Source organism: Euprymna scolopes, chromosome 17, assembly GCF_053919585.1.
Source record: "Euprymna scolopes isolate OS-2025 chromosome 17, ASM5391958v1, whole genome shotgun sequence".
NCBI classification, from domain to species: Eukaryota; Metazoa; Mollusca; class Cephalopoda; order Sepiida; family Sepiolidae; genus Euprymna; species Euprymna scolopes.
In genome coordinates, this window is record NC_136498.1 from 51095348 (window position 1) to 51115268 (window position 19921).

General features: G+C 32.0%; 1 protein-coding gene across 4 annotated transcripts in view; it reads right to left on the reverse strand.

Annotated features, from left to right (window-relative positions):
• The window catches only part of LOC145296754 (dedicator of cytokinesis protein 7-like), a 250331-nt gene that overhangs the window by 196170 nt on the left and 34240 nt on the right, over positions 1 to 19921 (reverse strand). For all 4 annotated transcript variants that reach the window (XM_080142795.1, XM_080142793.1, XM_080142792.1 and 1 more), the window contains exons 6-10: positions 14313 to 14525; positions 12964 to 13049; positions 9040 to 9106; positions 6227 to 6376; positions 2006 to 2071 (exon numbers count right to left, since the gene is read on the reverse strand). In XM_080142795.1, coding sequence (XP_079998921.1) covers positions 2006 to 2071; positions 6227 to 6376; positions 9040 to 9106; positions 12964 to 13049; positions 14313 to 14525 — 582 coding nt within the window. The remainder of the gene's footprint in view (positions 1 to 2005; positions 2072 to 6226; positions 6377 to 9039; positions 9107 to 12963; positions 13050 to 14312; positions 14526 to 19921) is intronic.

Below are 19921 nucleotides of genomic sequence, written 5' to 3' on the forward strand. Positions count from 1 at the left end.
ACAGGAAATCCTAAATGTCTGGTCTTTATCTCAGAATGACTGATAAATAGAAATGAATTACTCTCTCAGTCACTCCCAGCTAAGTACCTGAAAACTATCAAACAACCTCTCTTCTAACAATTCCGAATGCTTTTCCTTTTTGTGAATCATCTCCTTCTCAGGGATCATGGCTGGGGAGTGGTGGAGGGTCAGTCCATAGTATCATATATATATATATATATATATATACACACACACACATATCTGAATATTTGACCAATGCAACTTTAAATCTGGATACAGTACATATCCTCACTTCCTCTGCTAGAGTAGAGCAGAATCTCCAAAGTTTTCATACAGAGGGCTGACTTTTCAGAGCTACACGGGTTAAAAAAAAAGAAAATGATCTGGACGTGTTTTATACTGTTTTACTTATTATCTTTGCTTTTTAGCAAAACTAGTTCTCCAAAACTTCATTCTTCTAATCATTTTCTGAACAAAAACAAAAACATCACACTATTTTCATACATTTCCATTTTTTTTCATTTTTCCTGAATATTTTCATGTTTTTCATAAGAGCTCAGTGGGCAGGATTAAAGATTTTGGAGCGCCAGATTTAACCTGCGGGCTGTAGTTTGGAGATCTCTGAGATAGAGTATTTCATGGACTACTTTTTTTTCTATTGTGATGATAACACCTATGGTACATATTTTGTTGGGTTCTGCAGAGACCACAATTTGGTGCTGAGGTGAAGAACTTCTTGATACATTGATGATGTTGTATGCCAGAACCAGGTCCCTTTGCATCCTTTGCTGCTCAAATAATAGGTTACGATGCATCTTATAATTGTTGTGCATGAAGTTAAAGGCAAAGATGACATTACCATGCAGCCATCTATGTTTGAGCAAATACAAGTTGACAGACTGCAGTCATTATTATTCGTAAGTCATTATGTAGACCAATTCAAACTATTATTCTCATCCTGGTTATTATTTTCAGAACATTTCAGACAATGTAATCTCCACCCTACTTCAAGTGCATCTTTTCAAAGTTGGGAATCTTTATGTTAAACTCATACAGAATTATAAACTAAACCCTTTCTCTAATCCATAAAGGTACATTATTCTTATTCCATCAGCCATGATCAAATAGATGTATTAATTAATATGTATTTCTTACTTATTTGTGTTTGTATTATTATTGAGTATAAACTAATGCTTTTATCTATTTTGCCATGGGTTATGTGAATGGATAAATGTGTTGATTAACAATTAATTGTAATTGACAGTCTTCTGGAGGTTGAAGGTTCAATCCTTACTAGAGGTTTTAGGTTCACAGTCTGCTTGTTTTATTAGATTTAACCCTTATAGCACCCTTAACAAATACCCTTCCAAGGAGCAACCCCAGCTGCCAATGTGATCAAAACTGGGTATGATGAAACTGTTCAGAAGTTGTTTGATGACATGTGACACAAATTAAAATTCTGATATTTGTGACAAGCTTAGTAAGAAAATAGTAAATAGAAAATAATAAAAAATATGTTACTTACAAAATAAGTTAACTGTTTTACATGCTGGCTTGTGTTAGACATATCTTAAAAATTTACTTCCAAGCTAATTTATCTTTGACCAGGTCTTTATTTATCCCTCTTTCTCACAAATCCTTATCATTTTCTCAAATATCTTCCTTGCTTTTCTCAAACAACTGACTGCTGGCACAACTGCTCTACATCTATTAAGCAAAATATTTTCATCTGTTACCAATGTGACCAAACTAGTGAAGTCTTCTCTTCTGCGCACATCTCCCTATACTATCCAGATTTAATCTTCCTCTGAGGTCATCAGATCTAAGTAATAGAGTAGCAAACACTTATGGCAGTGCTATATCAAAAATTACCACACCCATCTGCCCACCCTGCAAAAAATAAGATCTAGGAAAATATATTTAAAACTGATGTTTTAATAGTTATGTAATTAAGTGGGCGATTAGTTGATTTCCATTTAATGAAAATATAAAATATAAAAACCTTGTCTTCTTTCATATATGGTTCAGCACAATCTGAAATATCTCCTTGCTGCAATACTTTTTCGAGCTGAAAGAAAGGATAAAGAAACACAAAATGAAATTCTGCAGATAAAAAAGATGAAATTTTAAAAGTAAAACAATCATCTGTGAAAATGAATTCATGAATGAAAAGACTTGAAGTGTTACGAACTGATAAGGGTTCAGAAGAAAGATACAACTCTGTATTTAGTGGAAACGAAATATATAGAAAAGAAAAACAAACAAATAAAGAAAGAGGTTATACGTCAGTTCGACAGTCAAGCTTGTGCATAACACCAAGAGACGTATTCTCTCAGTCATTATAGTAAAAGAATTAATTATCTATATATCTATAAAAGAGAACGTGCCTGTGTGTCTGTCTGTGTACATTTCCCTACGCAATAACTCTGTCAATTTTTAGTCTACAAACTCGAAATTTGATATACAGAGTACTGAGATTTGGGAAAATCTATGTGATCGGCTTTTGGCCAGAAATTTGGCTGTTATGGGGTCAAAGTTCAACAATTTTACCTTTGAGAACTCTACCAAACTCCTCCGAAAATTTTGGGTCTAAACACTTGAAATTTTAGATATAGATTCCTTGGACATGGATCTAACTTAATAACTTGATTTGAACTCAAAACAATAAATGTTAAGGGGTCATAATAACGGTCAAAGTTAAAAAAAAATTGACCGTTTTTTTTTTTTTGCTCAGCATACACCGCCAAACATCTGGGCAACGTTGGGCACCCATGCTAGTAACCAATAAAGTGGGCATCAGAACACCCCCACTCCCAAACCTCAACTTTGCAGGTTTGGTTTAGTTTGGTTGTTTTACGGCATATCAACCCTTTTTGGGTTATTTACTGACGAATCTAGTTATTTTGGAAACCGTTTTTATGCTTCAAGTTCTTTATATCTTCAAATATTTATTTGTAGAGTTTGGTTTGGTTGTTTTATAGTATATCAAGTTTCAGTCTATTGAACAGTACCGTTTAATGTTTTGTTTGGCGATTTTGTTTTACGGCATATCAACCCTTTTTGGGTTATTTAATGCCAACTCCAGTTATTTTAGAAATAGTATTCATGTTGCATCCAGTTATTTTGTACAAAGTTTTTATTCTTCAAGCTTTTTGTATCTTTAATCACTAGTTTGTAGTGTTTGTTTTGGTTATTTTATAGTGGATTTTATCGTTTTTGTTCCCCGCCCTGCAGAACATGAATGAGTTTTACAATGGGAGAGGGAAAAGGGTTACAGTAATAATATTTGGTACATTTTAAGTTAGGAAACCAGAAATCGGGAAGATAGAAAGAGAAAGAGGAAATGGGAAAAAGGAAAAGGGGCGAAGTGGGTTGTTGTTTTTGGTTTTGCAGAACATAATTAAGTTTTGCAAAAAGAAGTAGTAAAACAAAAAACATCAATGTTAGGTGCATTTCATCTCAAGAAGCCAACATCTTCAGATAGCCTGATCTGGTAGCACCAGAACTTTGCAAGAGTCTAAGTATTGTTTACTCCTAGAGTTCATCATGATAAAATTCGGCGACTTTTATTTTCTTTTTGAAGTTTGATGTGTTTAGGTTAAAAGATATCATGAAAAGTGTCCATTACTCCATCTTCCTGTAGCATACAGCCATTTCCTGATTTGATTAAGATGCCTCTTCTGAGAGAACTGGGTCTTTGAAATATATAAATCATATCTCCAATCCTTTCAAATTAGATTTAAGGCTTGCACCACCACCTTAAGTAATCAACAATGATGTCTCAAGTCGAATTCCATAAATGCAGTTGTTGAATGGTAAATTTGTTGAGAATTAAAAATGTATGCAATTCTGATTTTTACACACAGAATTACAACTTTCTTTTATATAACAGACTAGCAAAAATATGCAACTGGAGGCTGGTAGATTCAGTCATAATACAAAGGGCATTATTAGAATCTATATAATATTTATACAAACTATTTATTTAAAACTATGCGTTTTAAAACATAACATAATTCATAAATTTATGTCACATCAAAGTTATAATAATTTCATTCACGTAATGTTTTCACATCTATTTATTAGAAAATCTAAACAGTTCCGTTCGCAAAACATTAGGCTGAAGATCTCAAGATTTCGGTCATGGCATCCACTTTATTTGTTAAGAATTTAGTAATCAGTATTGATGCAATATTTTCCATTTCTAAAAGCAGTTAAGATATTTCAATATTGAAATGTATTTCTTGAGTTTACAAAAATTCTGACGAACGGACAGACATACATAAAGTAAGTGATCTTCATGAGTGGATATACAGAGTTGGTGACATTCAGTTATGTAGTATTGTTTTTTTACTTTTAAAATTGTCAAATCATATTATTTCAACAATGGCATTTTTCATCCAACAACAGTGACATTTAACTGCTGGAGAAATCCTTTTTTTTTTTTTATACCTGAAATGGACATTATTGATACTCATGTTTCCATGGGAAATATCATTAAATAAATGAATAATTTAGTTCACAGGGTTGAGAATAAAATAAGGAGGATAAAATAAAGAATACGACAAAGTGAAAACTGAGACTTGTACAGGATTTAGACCTGTGCCTCAGAAGATGAACCAGCTAACACAGGTATCATCTTGGACCACTTAGCCAACAAACCAAACAGAGAAAGCTGAAACTGTAATCAAGCAGCTAAAAAGATACTCACATTAGGAAGTTCCTCTTTTGAAGCACAGGTTTGAATTTTGTACGAATCTTATTTTTAACTTGGAGATACTCTTTGATTATTCCCAGCCCTATGATTTGGTTGTTTTATGGCATATCAAAAGTTTTCAGGTTATTTAATGCTGTAGCCAGTAATTTTGGAAAAAAAAGGTTTCATGCTTCAAGTTCTTTATTTCTACAAATATTTATTCATAGTGTTTGGTTTAGTTATTTTGTTTTTTTTTTAGAGGAAAATTGTTGTTTTTGTTTTTAGACTTTGCAGAATATAACTGAGTTTTGCAAAGAGAAAGAAAAAAAACAAACAATAATATCACTGCTTGGTGAATTTTTACTTTGGATTAGTTGTTTTTGTTTTACGGCATATCAACCCTTTTCGGGTTATTTAATGCCGAATCCAAAGATTTTAAAGAAAATTTTTTTTAATAGAATATATTTGTTGTTTTCACGTCGGTTTCTATTCAACCCATAGTTGGGACCCTAACAGGTACTACCACTCCAGGTCAGAGTGGACCTGGGAGCAATGGTAATTAAAGGGTGGCTCCACACTCCCCAAAGCCCACAAGCTGGGGCCTCACCACTGGATATAGTTTAAGGTCATATCCAAGACCCCCATTGAGGGACTTTTACCCTCTGCAGGGGGGGCAGTCGGCGTATTCTAATGCCCCACTGACAGGGCCTTTACTTAGGAAGTGAATATCTTCAGACAGTTTGATTTGCTAGCACCAAGTCTAGTCTTGTGGAAAAAATTGTTTAACGATATTGCTTATGCAAACATGAGCATCAGCAATAACAAAAACAATGCAATACATAATAAACTAGTAAAGTTAAAAATATTTTCAGGTAAATTTGTTATCGTTTTCAATAACATCATTATGTTATCAGTCGAAGGGAATGGATCACAAGAATATGTTCAATCATTGACAATAAAAAAGACCAACAACATCCATAGTCTGCTTTAAAGGTTTTTGCTACATGGTATTCAATTACAAAAGTGAAATACTCAATATGTACATATTCGTTCTTGTCCAGAATTTCCCCATATTTTAAAAAGAAAACAAAAATAAAGAAAAATCTGTATGATGTACACACTTGTGACAAAACAAAAATATCATATTCAAAAAATCATGTAAATTGATCAAGAAGTTTTATTTTTAAATAAGAAAATTTTATGAGCATTCGAAGAGTGATTGAAGCCGTCATTCAAAAAAAAAAAAAAACCGAAGGGAGGTAACTCAATAATTCATACTTATTAGATTTATGTTGACATGAATTACCATTAATAACTTAAAAATGATTTTCTTTACAAAAATAAAACTACTTGATCAATTTACATAATTTTTTTAATATGATATTCTTGTTTTATTATGGATACATACATCAGACAGATTTTTCTTAATTTATTTTTTTTAAATAGAGGAAATTCTGGACAAGAACCGACTTGTATCAGCAGTAAAAGTTTGAAAGCAACTGAAAAATACCAAGTACACAAACTTACTCGTATTACAATGAAAACATCAGGAGATGGATAAGTGAGGCTGAATATAGCATTCTGACTGCGTGTTGACCGGTCTTTATATGGTACGTGCAGGCTGATCATCTTATTTATCGATTCGGGGTTTAAATCAAAGTAGAAATTCTCAGAAATCTGGAATGAAAATGAAACATTTCTTTTTGTATTCAAAATAAAAATGAGATAAAATAAAAACAGAGAAAATAACAAAAGAATTAAAAATCATAAAATTGAAAAATGATTAAACAGACTGGAATCTTAAAAAGTATTGGTTTTGTTCAATTTCAGATTTTGTAGGATCAGACATATTTTTTTTTCTAGAATTTTCTCTTTATTGCCATACGCTTTGCTTTACTCAATATAGTATGAAGCTGCATTAGGTCTCTGAAAGATTGGCTTTGGGGGGGGGGGGGGGTCCGGGAATTAATCCCTATTTTAGTCACAAGCTATATTTATGTTTGACGAAACATTTGCTTCTTCTCGAAGCAAAGAAAGAAGAAGAAAAGAGTCGGAATTTTTCTAAACTCTCGTTATACTTAAGAGGCTTTTTCTTTTCCACCACTCATTTGCTTCTTCCCCAATCAGCTGTTGCATTTTTCTTTTCATTCTTTTCCCAACTGACAGCAACCTGATGTGCACGAGATAAATGTCACTGCCATGAACAAAATAAACATTTTTTTATACTGCCACCTCAAACTAAAATAGTGCCTAAATTTGTATTTATCTTATTTTTCTCATTGGACGATTTTTAAGTTCAAGTACCAGTGCTTCTTTACTGAGAATACACACCAACTGTGGGTGCTTATTGCTGTGGTTCTCCACACCGTTATTACAGTCTTTCTCAAGTGTCTTCCATCATGTCAGCCACCATGTTTCAAGTGATCTTAGGCCATTTGAAGCTTCTACTCATAATACTTGCTCTGTCGCCTTTTCTCTCATTTTTCTTGCTGTCCACCATTTTTCTTTGATGACTCATACTGTTTGTAATACATTTTTTTAACAAGTCACCATTTATCAAGGCCCAAAAGTCGTTCAAGGATAATGCTTAATGAGTGTCAAGTGAGCGCTAAGGTAACGCCATGACAATTACTAATGATAAAAGTTAATGCTATGATGTAATAACACTATGATGATTGCTAATGATAAAAGTATATGCTATGATATAATATAAGAACGCTATGATGATTGCTAATGATAAAAGTTAATATTATTATATAACATAATAATGCTATGATATAATATAAAAACGCTATGATGATTGCTGATGATAAAAGTTAATGCTATGATATAACACTATGATGATTGCTAATGATAAAAGATAATGCTATTATATAATAATGCTATGATGATCACTAATGATATAATAATGCTATGATATAATAACACTATGATGATTGCTAATGATAAAAGTTAATGCTATGATATAATAACACTATGATGATTGCTAATGATAAAACTTAGTACTAACACTATGATGATTGCTAATGTTAAAAGTTAATGCTATGATATAATAATGCTATGATGATTGCTAATGATAAAAGTTAATGCTATATAATATAATAGCGCTATGATGATCGCTAATGATAAAAGTTAATACTATGATATAATATAAGAACGCTATGATGATTGCTAATGATAAAAGTTAATGCTATGATATAATATAACACTATGATGATTGCTAATGATAAAAGCTAATGCTATGATATAATATAATAGCGCTATGATGATCGCTAATGATAAAAGTTAATGCTATGATATAATAATGCTATAACGGAAGTTTGGCAATATTCATTTAAGAGGATAACTCAACAAAAAATAAAGATAACCTTATTATTAAACTAATCATCACTTATAAGGTCTAAAGGCTAATCAAGGATAGGAGTTAATGAGTGTCAGGCGGGTACTAAGACAATGATGTGATGATTACTAATGATGCTGGAAGTTTAATAAAATCCGATTATTTAAGACAAAAGTTAAAGAAAACTAAGTATAAAAAATTTATGACAAATTAGTTGGAATCCTGTAAAAAGTTTCATATTCAAAAGATATATAAATTCACAAACCAATAATTATTGTTTCAAATAAACAGTTAATTCAATGTGAAATCAAAATTACATCGACACGAGAAACATACACACATGAAGTTGTTTCATAATTAGGTGCTTCTTTACTATTAAAATAAAAATCAGTCTCATCATATTTTCTTGATTCACCATTACTAACAGTGGAAGTACCAAAAGTTCCAGTAAAGCAATCATTCTTTCAATTATGCAGATAAAAATGAAGATAATTCAATAAAACTACAATTTACAATAAAATTGATTTTTACTTATAATGTATTTTTTTTAGACGATCATTTTTTCTACTTTTTAGTGAGAATACTTATTTCTGCATAACAAGTAAGTACATGAAAGTGTTTTACTTGAAATGCAAAATTCTATTGTGACTAATAGTAACGACACACCCATAATTATGTTAAAATGGATATGAAACAGTAAGCATTGGAAAATACACATTAGCTCCCAATCACTTGGTATGAGATATGCAACCTTAGAGTAGTAATATATTTAGATTTAGTGAAGGTTCAGTGTGTTTTAACATCATAACTTCTGACCAAGATGATTTTGTTATTATGCATCTTAAGATAAGCACACTATACTGATCAATTCATGGATCAAAATCCATGAATGGAAGGACTAGACTATCTCTAATCTCATATCTGATGACTAAAAGCTGGTTATGTGCGAAATGTACAAATGTTAAAACATTTAAGTGCAAAAACGTGATTTCAGTCTTACCTTTTTCTTTTCTTTTGCATCATACAGAGCTAACGAGGCAAATATTGGTTCAATTTCTAATTCTAATCTAAAAAAATAACAAAGAAAAGCAAAATGTTACAAAATAAAAATGATTCTACGAATCAATCTAAAAAAATAAAAATAAATATATATATATATATATATATATATATATATATATATATATATATAGTGCAAAATTTTGTTGAAAATTCGAAGACAAACGTTTTCTTTTTTATAACCTTCGTTTATTTCCTGGATTTTTTTTTCCATTACAGCTGTTTCATTAGTGGGAAGGCAATTTTACGATTTATGTGTCCATAAATATATCCTGTCCCCCACCAACTTCTTCAGATGTTTTTCCATTAGATTTTTACAACAAAAGGTATATTTTTAACATGCTGAACAACTATTTGGGTAAAAACACTTCCAAAGCCATGCTTCCTCACTTCCGCCATTCATTGAACTTTTGAATAGTCAAGTCGCTGCCTGATGATATCTGTTGTTTGATTGAAACAAGTGGCTATTTGTAGCAGCGGGATGTGAGCATGTTTATATAACAATAAACAAGTATTATCAGCTCTTTTTATTGAGCACTATCTAACAACCTCGTTGAATTCATTAGTCCATTACTTTTGAATATAAAAAAACCCGAGTATATATATATATATATATATATATATATATATATATATATATATATATATATTATATAAATATGAACTTTAAATGTCTCCTTGGTTGATCAAGGTTTCAAAACCTGTTTATATTGCAAATTCATTTTCTGGATCAATTACCAAAATAGGGTTTCAGATTGATAATTTTTAGCAAACAAGAATTGCATATATACCCTATGAGTCCAGATAGTTTGTCTAGTATGTGTGTAAATTTCTTCTGTAGAAAGCAACAATTTATTAAGTCGCCTGACGAGGACTTCTGCTTTTAACCAGCCATTTGTCCAAAACATTAGTAGGTCTAGTGTCGTAACCATGTAAATTTGTTTACATTAATAAAAATATATCTTACTCTTTTTTTATTGAGCACTCTTTATAACCTCGTTAAATTCATTAGTTATCATTCTTGAATACTGTTAACCTGGTGTACGTGTGTATATATATATATATATACACATGCGCGCACACACACACACAGGTTAAAGGTATTCAAGAATGTTATCTAATGAATTTAACGAGGTTATAAAGAGTGCTCAATAAAAGAATAATAATATTGGTCTTGAGGACAGTTTTCTTCTGTGGAAAGCAACCCTTTATTAAGTCTCCTGATGAGGACTTCTGGTCTTAACCGACCATTTGTCCGAAACATTAGCATGTCCAGTGTTGCAACCATGTAAATGTTTTTATATATATTGGCTTCAGAGATTACTATTTTAGGAATTGATTTGATTGTCTGATTGATTGATTTTAATTTGTTTATTCTGGTGAAAATGACTTTAATTTTCACAAAAATGTTTCTAATAATATATTTTTTAAATTTTCAAATGTATACTAAGCAGTAATGTATTTTTTTAATGTTTATCCTCTGATGAAAAGAGCATATCTTTGCAAATCCATGGATTAAGGATTTTTCATTAATATAATTATTTGTTTGAATTTGATGGATCAATAAATTCAATAAATACTGTAATTTATTCATTTGTATTTTCATCAACTACTTTTCCTAATATATTGAGCTTTTCTTTATTTTGATAGCTTCCAATTTTAAAGATAATATTTAGCTTTGTAATTCTGTTTATATATATATATATATATATATATATACACACACACACATACACATTCATTTTTTTAAGCTAACTAATACAGTGATTACTAGAGATTGAATTGCAAAGCAAAGGAATCTTCCAATGAAGAACTTGGGATTAAAAGTTTGTTTTTTTATATAGTTTTAAATGTTGCAAAATTTCCAAGAAATTAAAATGTTGACTTGGGTCTGAAGGTTTCAAATCGTGTGATCAGGAGAACAATCATCTACCACACTGATGATTCTCAGTAAAAAAGAGGAAACATTTGTCAATGGATTAAAATTTAATATTTATTGTATTATTGTTTAGCCCCTTTAACTACTAGGATAAAACTAAACCCGATCAGCAACAAAATCCCACTCCTACACAGTAGAGATCCTTAGATGCCAGAATAGTTTCTTCCTTGGGATTGCTAAACTTTGGAATTCCCTTCCGGGTCCCTGCTTCCCCGACTGTACTGACATGCAGAAGTTCAAGTGTAATGTAAACAGACATCTTGCTGCTCAATTTCTTACAGAGTATCCCTGAAAATTATGTCCGAAATAGAAGCACCCCCCACCCTACATCAAAATGGAACTGCGCCTTAAAATGTTTGTCTTAGGTTGGAGTGTTTTGAATTGTGTGACAGGCAGAGCAATCACTCCCCACATTGATGATTCCTGGTAATCTCATTACCATACAACTACAGATGAAATAATAGGGTAGACTAGGCTCTCAAGTCCAAACATAGTAACTAGTCTAAAGAGATGAACACTTTGGAATAACACCTGAAAAATATAAAAATGACTGCCGGAAAAAACACACTATGAATCTTATTTCTTTTTTCTGACATTATATTTGTCATGCATTTTTTTTCTTTCAAAGTGAATAATTTCTATTTTTGTCTCTGTAGTATATGCATGTAAAGAGTCTATATTGACATAATAATAACCGATTGTCTCTGCATAACGGAATTAATATTTAGAAAATATTTAAATAAATATCACCAAAATTTTAACATGCCATAGGGTTTGTTTTACATGAAAAAATAACTACTTGCATCTCGTAATGTTGAAATACTGTTATTCTTTTATATATGCTCTGTTTTTATATTTAACATATATTGAGCTTCTAAGCAAAGGATTGGTATACACAGAGAGTGAAATAATTGAACTAGTGAAGCATGCATGGTCCCCCATGAGTGCATAGTGAACAAGGCATAAAAAAACGACCAAGGTCAGCATTAGTCTTCCCTCAATTTAGCCCCAAAAGTCAAAGGGGACATCAAATCCTGATGAAAATGAACAAATGATGCAGTTTTAGGCCTTAACATATGTAAATTTGAGTTCTGCACCATGCAAAAAAAAAAAAGAAATGACCAAGTCAATCATTTGCACCCCGCACCCCCCCCTTTAGCCCCAAAAGTTCCTACGGCCTTAACATATTTAAATTTGAGTTCAGCACCATGCAAAACTGCTAAAGAGACATACACAGAAAATTTTGGACAAATATTGTAAAATAATCCCAAAAATGGAATGTTTTTATTAGCCCTAAAAAAGAGCCTCTGGGGCACACCCAAGAGTTATCGCAGTTTTTTACTCATATCATGTTTAATGTTTGTGAAAAATTTCAAAAATTTCCAAGGCGTAGTTATTGAGAAAAGTGGGAATGGACGAACAGATAAGGGTGAATTTATAGGTCCACCCTCCTTTTGTCAGGGGACCAAAAAACATTTTACCAAAAACAGAATATATATATATATATATATATATATATATATATATATATATATATATATATATATATATAGAAATAAATACAGTCATAATTCATGACATCATCACTTTGTGCACAGTGGTAAACAAACAAGATGCACATAGTTTTAAACAAATCATGAATGTACCATTTCAATGTTTTCTTGATTAAGAAAGTTTCTGAACCTGTTTTTATTGTAAATTCATTTTCTGGATCAATGATCGGAATAAGATTTAATTTCTTTTGTTTTTATCAAACCAGAATTATATATATATATATATAATTAGGAAGTAAACAAAAATTATATTTCAAAAACAAATTCTAAAGTTTGATTTTATAAATCCATGCATTATGCTAGGTAAAAAGTTTCTCTTTGTAAATCTATTTGATCCCAAAAGCAAATGAATTCTGTAATAAAATATCCTTACTTTAATTGTAAGATTTTAATCAATATTCTGTGGCCAAAATGTTCTTTAGGAATTTCAGCTGGGATTCTTCGACCAACAATTTCATCCTAAAACAAGACAAAAAAAAATGATTAATATAATTATAAAACATCAGACTAAATAATCACAATCAAAATTTGTAATTAAAAAAGTCGATCCTTCAGTAATATAAGCTCAGATGTGGTAGGAGATTCACTAATGCCCCCCCCCCCACCCCTGAATAGGCGGAATCAATTATCTCTTGCAATTCATGATGCATATACAACATCTATTAAGGTTAGTAAGTGTAAAGTCTGTACTGTCCTCAATCTGAGAAGAAATCCTTGCAGACTGAGGTAATTTTTTTAATCCAAATTCAGAGTAGTTTTTCTTAACCGGCCTTTATATGAAAACTAGCCTGGGTGCCCGGCGTTGCACGGGTGTTTGTAGGTGTGTGTTGAGCAAAAAAAAAAGAAAAAAAAAAAGTGTTAGTAGGCAGGCAGGCTTGAACCTGTACCGTGAAGGCGGAAAAGAAAGTTAAAGAAAATCTGATGTCTTACCGCTACTTCATGATGCGACTGGAAGTGTAAAGCATTCAAATTTAATGTCGTCAATCGAAAACAAAAGATCACGTTGCTTTTAAAGCTCCCACGAAAGCAAATTAGACACGAGGTCGTTTTTAATGTGTGTGTGGGGGGGGGGGGCAGCTCCTCCAAAAAGGAGGCACTCTGGCAGTATCAAAATAAATGGTAATTGTCTCAGAATGAAGGGTTTCCCCTACCAAGGACCAATTACAGAACGGGTGTGGGCGTTTGAATAGTTTCGCTTTATATGAAAAAGATAAACAAACAGCTGACACGATGGCACGGTGGGAATTTTGTTTAAATCGATCCAAAGAAAGATAGGGACAATGTCCATTTGCGAATCTGAGATATTACGATTTGGGAAGTATGCGAAAACTTCTTGCAGAATCTAGTTTGTTTCGTTTTTGTTTTACAGCATATCAACCCTTTTCAGATTATTTAATGCCGAATCCAGTGATTTTGAAGAAAAGTTTTCGATAGAATATATTTGTTTTTTTCAAGTCGGTTTCTATTTAACCCATAGTTGGGAATATCATATCTCATTAATTGGTTAAAAAATGATTTCCTTTATAAAAGGAAAACTATTAGAGCAATTTACATGAGTTTTGGTATACAATGTTTTCATTTCATTGCGGATATGTACATCATACAGACTTTTCTTTCATGTTTTCTAATATAGAGGGAATTCTGAACAAGAACCAATCATTGCAAATGTGTTCTCAATAATAGCTGCAAAAAAAGTCAGTTACCAAAGAAAAAGTCACTAACCTCATCCAACGATGGATATAAGCTGAAAATGGAGGCTTGTCGATTTTGTTTCCTCTGATTATCATTATTGCGATCCACATCTTCAGCTGGAATTCTATCAAAAAGCGATTTTACAAGAGGATCTGCTTGTGATTGCTTCAAGTCAAATATACTGCTAGCCCAACTACCTCGAGGTGTGTCACTCATGTGTATGGACTGACGCTTCGGAGTGTCCTGAAAAAAAAATAAATACATCAAACATGTTGAGGTTGTCACATGAGTAATAGCAAACAAAGCAAGGTAAACAAAATTTTTGTAAAAACGTTTTTCTTTTCAAAAAAAATAAAGTTTAGTGTTTGTTTAGAACTAGCCTGGGTGCCCGGGTTTTGGGAGGTGTGTGTTGAGCAAAAAAAGTGGTAGTAGGCAGGCAAGCTCGAATCCGTGATGCGAAGGAAAAGAAAGTGAAAGAAAACCTGACATCTTACGCCTACTCCATGACGCGACCGGAAGTTCGGAACGTTGAAATCAGTAAACTCATTCCAACCGATACGATGGCTTGCAAAAATGGCGACGCAAAAAAAAAAAAAAAAAAAAAAAAAAATCGACCCTCCTTGTAGAAAACTGCCCAGTTGCATGTGAAGGAATTAATGCTTCTAGCCAATTTTTCGATATTTGTCGTCTAAAGAGTCGAGTTTCAAAACAATACCAATCTCGTAAAAATCCGTCGCCTCAGTCGAATGTTTTAGGCAAACATACATACATTTAAATAGACAGGTGAGATTTATATTATAGATTAAACCAATTTCAAAATAAAAATACAAAAAAATCTTTGATAAACTTCACGATGACATAAAACAAAGATATCATATTCCAAAAATTATGTAAATTGATCAATTTTTTTTTAACTAAGAAAATTTAATTTTTTGACAAAGAAGTTATGTTTTGATCAGCCATATTTACTAAATAAGGGAGGGGAGAAGGAGGCAAAACTCAATTTGAACTATCAAGATAAAAATAAAGACCTGTAATGGATACAATTTACTATAAAAATTGATAAAAAATTTAAAAAAAAAATGATTTGCTATATACGAGGGGCATGCAATAAGTAATGCCCTTGACCCACTTCCAGTTGTCTGATCTAGCTGAAATCTTGCATGTGCAATAATTTATATCTCTATGGGTTATGTGGCAAATTACAGCTCTGAACTAATTGTGGTTTCTGTTTTACAGGTGTTTGAACTGAGTCAGGTGTGAAATGGAGCCTGTTGAATGGCGAACAGTGATCCGGTTTTTGTATTTGAAAGGATGCACACCACAGAAGACTTTTGATGAAATGAAAGAAACTTATGGTGATAATGCCTCATCATATGACCTTGTAAAACGCTGGCATCGTGAATTCAAACATGGCCGGAAGTCTGTGGAAACAGCTCGCAGACCTGGTCGTCCCCCCCTTCTGCCATTGATGAGGCATCTGTCCGTCAAGTTGAGGGTGCCATTTTTGAAGATCGACGCATTACTATTCGCCAAATAGCTCAAGATGTCAAGATTAGTACAGAGTCTGTGGAAACTATCATTCATGACCATTTGCATATGCATAAGGTGTCTGCCAGATTGATTCCCAGGTTGCTCACACCATTCCAGAAGCGAGAACGCGTCGAGTGCTTGAGGATGAATTTGGAGATGTGCCAAAAAGATAAGTCAAAGTTTTTCAAAAGACTGATTACACAAGATGAAACCTAGGTCCATCACTATGATCCAGAGACCAAAGCCCAGTCAATGCAGTGGAAGCACTTGGACTCACCACCTCCAAAGAAGGCAAGAATGCAGCCCTCCGCTGGCAAGGTCATGCTCACAGTCATCTGGGACCAGGACAGAGTAGTGATGACAGATTTCCTGGCAAAGGGTACCACAATTACAGGAACCTATTATGTTTCACTTTTGAGGAAATTACAGGAAGCTATCAAAATCAAGAGGCGGGGCAAGATCAGTAAAGGTACCCTCCTCCTGCAGGGCAACGCTCCAGTCCACAACTCGCATGTGGCCAGATCAGAAGCACGGGCGTGTGGTTATGAAATCCTTCCCCATCCTCCCTACTCTCCTGGCCTTGCACCCTCTGATTTTCACCTCTTCCCAGCCATGAAGTTGTTTTTGAAAGGAAAACGTTTCCCAGATGATGCAGCCTTGATTTCTGAAATCACATCGTGGTTGGAGGACCAACCTGGGATGTTCTACAAAAACGGTCTCCAGAGCTGCATCAAACAATGGGAGAAATGCATAAGCCTGAGTGGTTCCTATGTAAAGAAAGACTAACAACTGTGCAAAGTTTCGTTGCTCTACTGCTATGGGAGGTGGGTTAGGGGGATTACTTATTGCACGCCCCTCGTAAAATAAAAAACTACTTGATCAAGTTAAATGACTTTTGGAATATGACATCTTCGTTCCGTGACAGATACACACGTCAAACATTTTCTGCCATTTAGTTTCTTTTAAAAGAGGTTTAATTTTAAATAAGCACCAAAAGTTTTTTTTTTTTTTTTAAACTTGTGATGCAAATATTCAAGAACTTTATTTTTTGGTTTGCTTTATGTCAAAACTATTTTTTATGTTATTTCAGCTACTTCACACGAATGCACAATATTTATAGTAAACGATTCATTGTACATGATTAATTGAACATAAGTTGCTATTTGACCCATAAAAACATAAAAAACACAATTTATTTAAAATAATATTAACGTGTGTGTGTGTGTGTGATGTTTTTTGATGCTGATGTTTTTGCAAGTAATATCATTAAACAAAGGATTTATTTAGTCCACCAAGCTGGAGATAAACAAAGAATACAACAAAGTGAATAAATCAACAGTTCAGATATGTAGAACAGCTTTGGAAGTTGAGCCAAAAACAGTTTCATTTTTAATTTTCCACATTACAAACTCTCCCACCAGAAGCACATTCTAACATAAGCACCAAAATGTCTCCAAGGAAGATAACTCTGGTTCAACAGTGACATCCATAAAAACTCCTCACTCAAAAACATTTGTTAGCTTAAATTTTATAGCTTAAATAAGAATGGAAGTACATGTTGTAAAATTTCAAAACTATGCAATTTTTCTTTACAAAATTATTTTTTAATAGGATTGTAAATGTTAAATTTAAATAATATGGTATCAGTTAGTTATAAAAGTATAATTTTATTAAGGCAATGTTGTTTTAGTCTACAAAACTTTTGTCACATAAGATATTAATACAAGTGGATTTAATAAGAATTTTAAAGTCATAACTTTCGGTGGTTAAGATATAGTCGACAAATCGATTTTTTAAATATATCGTTTTAAGAAAAAACAATATTACATACTTAATTGTCATGTCGGAAATCTAAAATTTATAAAAATTCATCAAGTAGAACAAAACTGTTATTATGTTTTTAGTTAAAAAAAAAAAAGAAGTCTATTGCTATAGACAACAAATATTGCAGCCATGACACAATCTAAAATATTATTTTCGGAGTTATGTCCCCTGCGTATAGACTCCTACTGCCTACTTTATAACATCAGAGAAAAATGTGATTTTACCAAATTTTCCTTAAAAATTACTTAACTATCAATAACTTTCTATTCAATATTTTATAATTTTTGGATATATATTTTCGGCATGACAATTAAGTACGTAATATTGTTTTTGCTTAAAACAACATATTAAAAAGACAAAAAAAAAATCGATCTATCAACTGTATTTTAACAAGTACCTAACTTTCTATACAACAATTTAAATGTTTCAAAATGACTTTAAAATTTTGAAGGGTTGTAAAAAAATTTTCTAAATAATAAACAAAAGTTTCTAAATAAGGTTTTTGAAAAACTTATTTATTTTTGCTCTTGTATTTTTAATTTCAATAACTAGTCAATTTATCTTTGATTAATGCATCTTTTCCTCATCAGACGTGGGTGGTAGAGTTACTTTCTGCATTAAATACTATCATCTATATTGGTTGTGATGTGCCATTGCTTGAGATCATCTTGACCGAGTCATTCCGTGTCTTCCCTGGCTTGCTTTTTCTTCGATTATGATGTAAATAAATATAGTAAAAAAAAAAAAATATGTGAAAGACATGAAGAGGCAACACATACAGGATTGGTTGGTTGGTTGGTTGTTTTTGTTTTACGGCATATCAACCTTTTTCAGGTCATTTAATGCTGAATCTAGTTATTTTGAGGAACGATTTTTAATGGAGTATATTTTCTTTTTAAGTCGGATTCTATCTAATCCCTAGTTGGGACCCTAACAGGTACTACCACTCTGGGTCAGAGTGGACCTGGGAGCAATGGCAATTAAAGGGTGGCTCCACACTCCCCAAGGCCCACAAGGTGGGGCCTCACCATCGGATATAGTTTTAGGTCATATCCAGGATCACACATACAGGAAGTTGTCTCATTATTTCATAAATATAAAGATTCAGTACTTATGCAGAATAGGAACTGTGTTATAGTCAGCATTTATTGGTCAGTTTATATAAACCATTGAAAAGTGCTGAAAATCTTAGCCAATGAAATCTCAGCAGCCGACAATTGGCAAATATTATTTCTTGTCTATTAAATTGTTAGGTGAAAGTACTAAATAGTTAAAAAGTATGCCTCCATCCCCTTGTTAAGAATAACATTATTATTTAAACACAATCCATAAATTGAAGTACATTTTTGCATTGAAATTACCATACAATGACCATTTTAGATTATAACTAGCAGGGCACCAACACTGCCTGGTCGTAAAAGTACACTTAAATATAATATTTTGATTAATGCAGATTTTATATTCATTATTACATTATATTGAACCCAATATATAGTAATGATTTAAAATGTTACAAAAAAAAAACAAAAACAAATGACACGTGCGCTACCACCGAGAATTAAAACCAAAACATTTAGCTTACGATTTATTTTTTTCCTCTGCCGTTAATACCTGAGCTATAAAAACATGCTTGCTGCAAGGCTAAAAATAAAAAACATTAACCAATAGCTACTACGTTTTGCATGCATATTCGTAATGTTGACCATCAACAAATTTCATTTTTTTTTTTTTTTCACTTTTGTACTGATTTTCCTGGGCTAAAACCCAAAGTTTTGCATGGGTTCAAATATCTTATACATGAAGTTTGATATCTGTAGACCAAAAACTGTATGAGGAGTTTGGTAGGCAAAATTTTTTAAACAAAAATATATATGCATACATAAATATATAATGAAAGAGTTTTGTTTACTATAAACTTTTAGCACAAATATTACGCAAGTATAAATCATGTAGAATGTCTGCATGAATATAATTAAATATAATAGTTAACTAAAGATGATCATCCCATAAGAAAATCGAAAAAACTAATAGAGAATTAATTAAAATGAATGTTTAAAAGATTATGCAAATTAGCTAGATCGTTTGCTAGTGAATGCAATTCCATGACCCATATATAAGAAAGTTGTATTTTCTTTTTAAATAAATAGAAAAAAAGAGTTTTTAATATGAATATTAAAACAAAAAAAAAAAAAATTTATAGGAGTATAGATTGTTTTTTGGTTAATTTGTTTGATAGCATTTTAAACATTGCCTATTGTTTTCAGTAATAAAAATGCATAGTT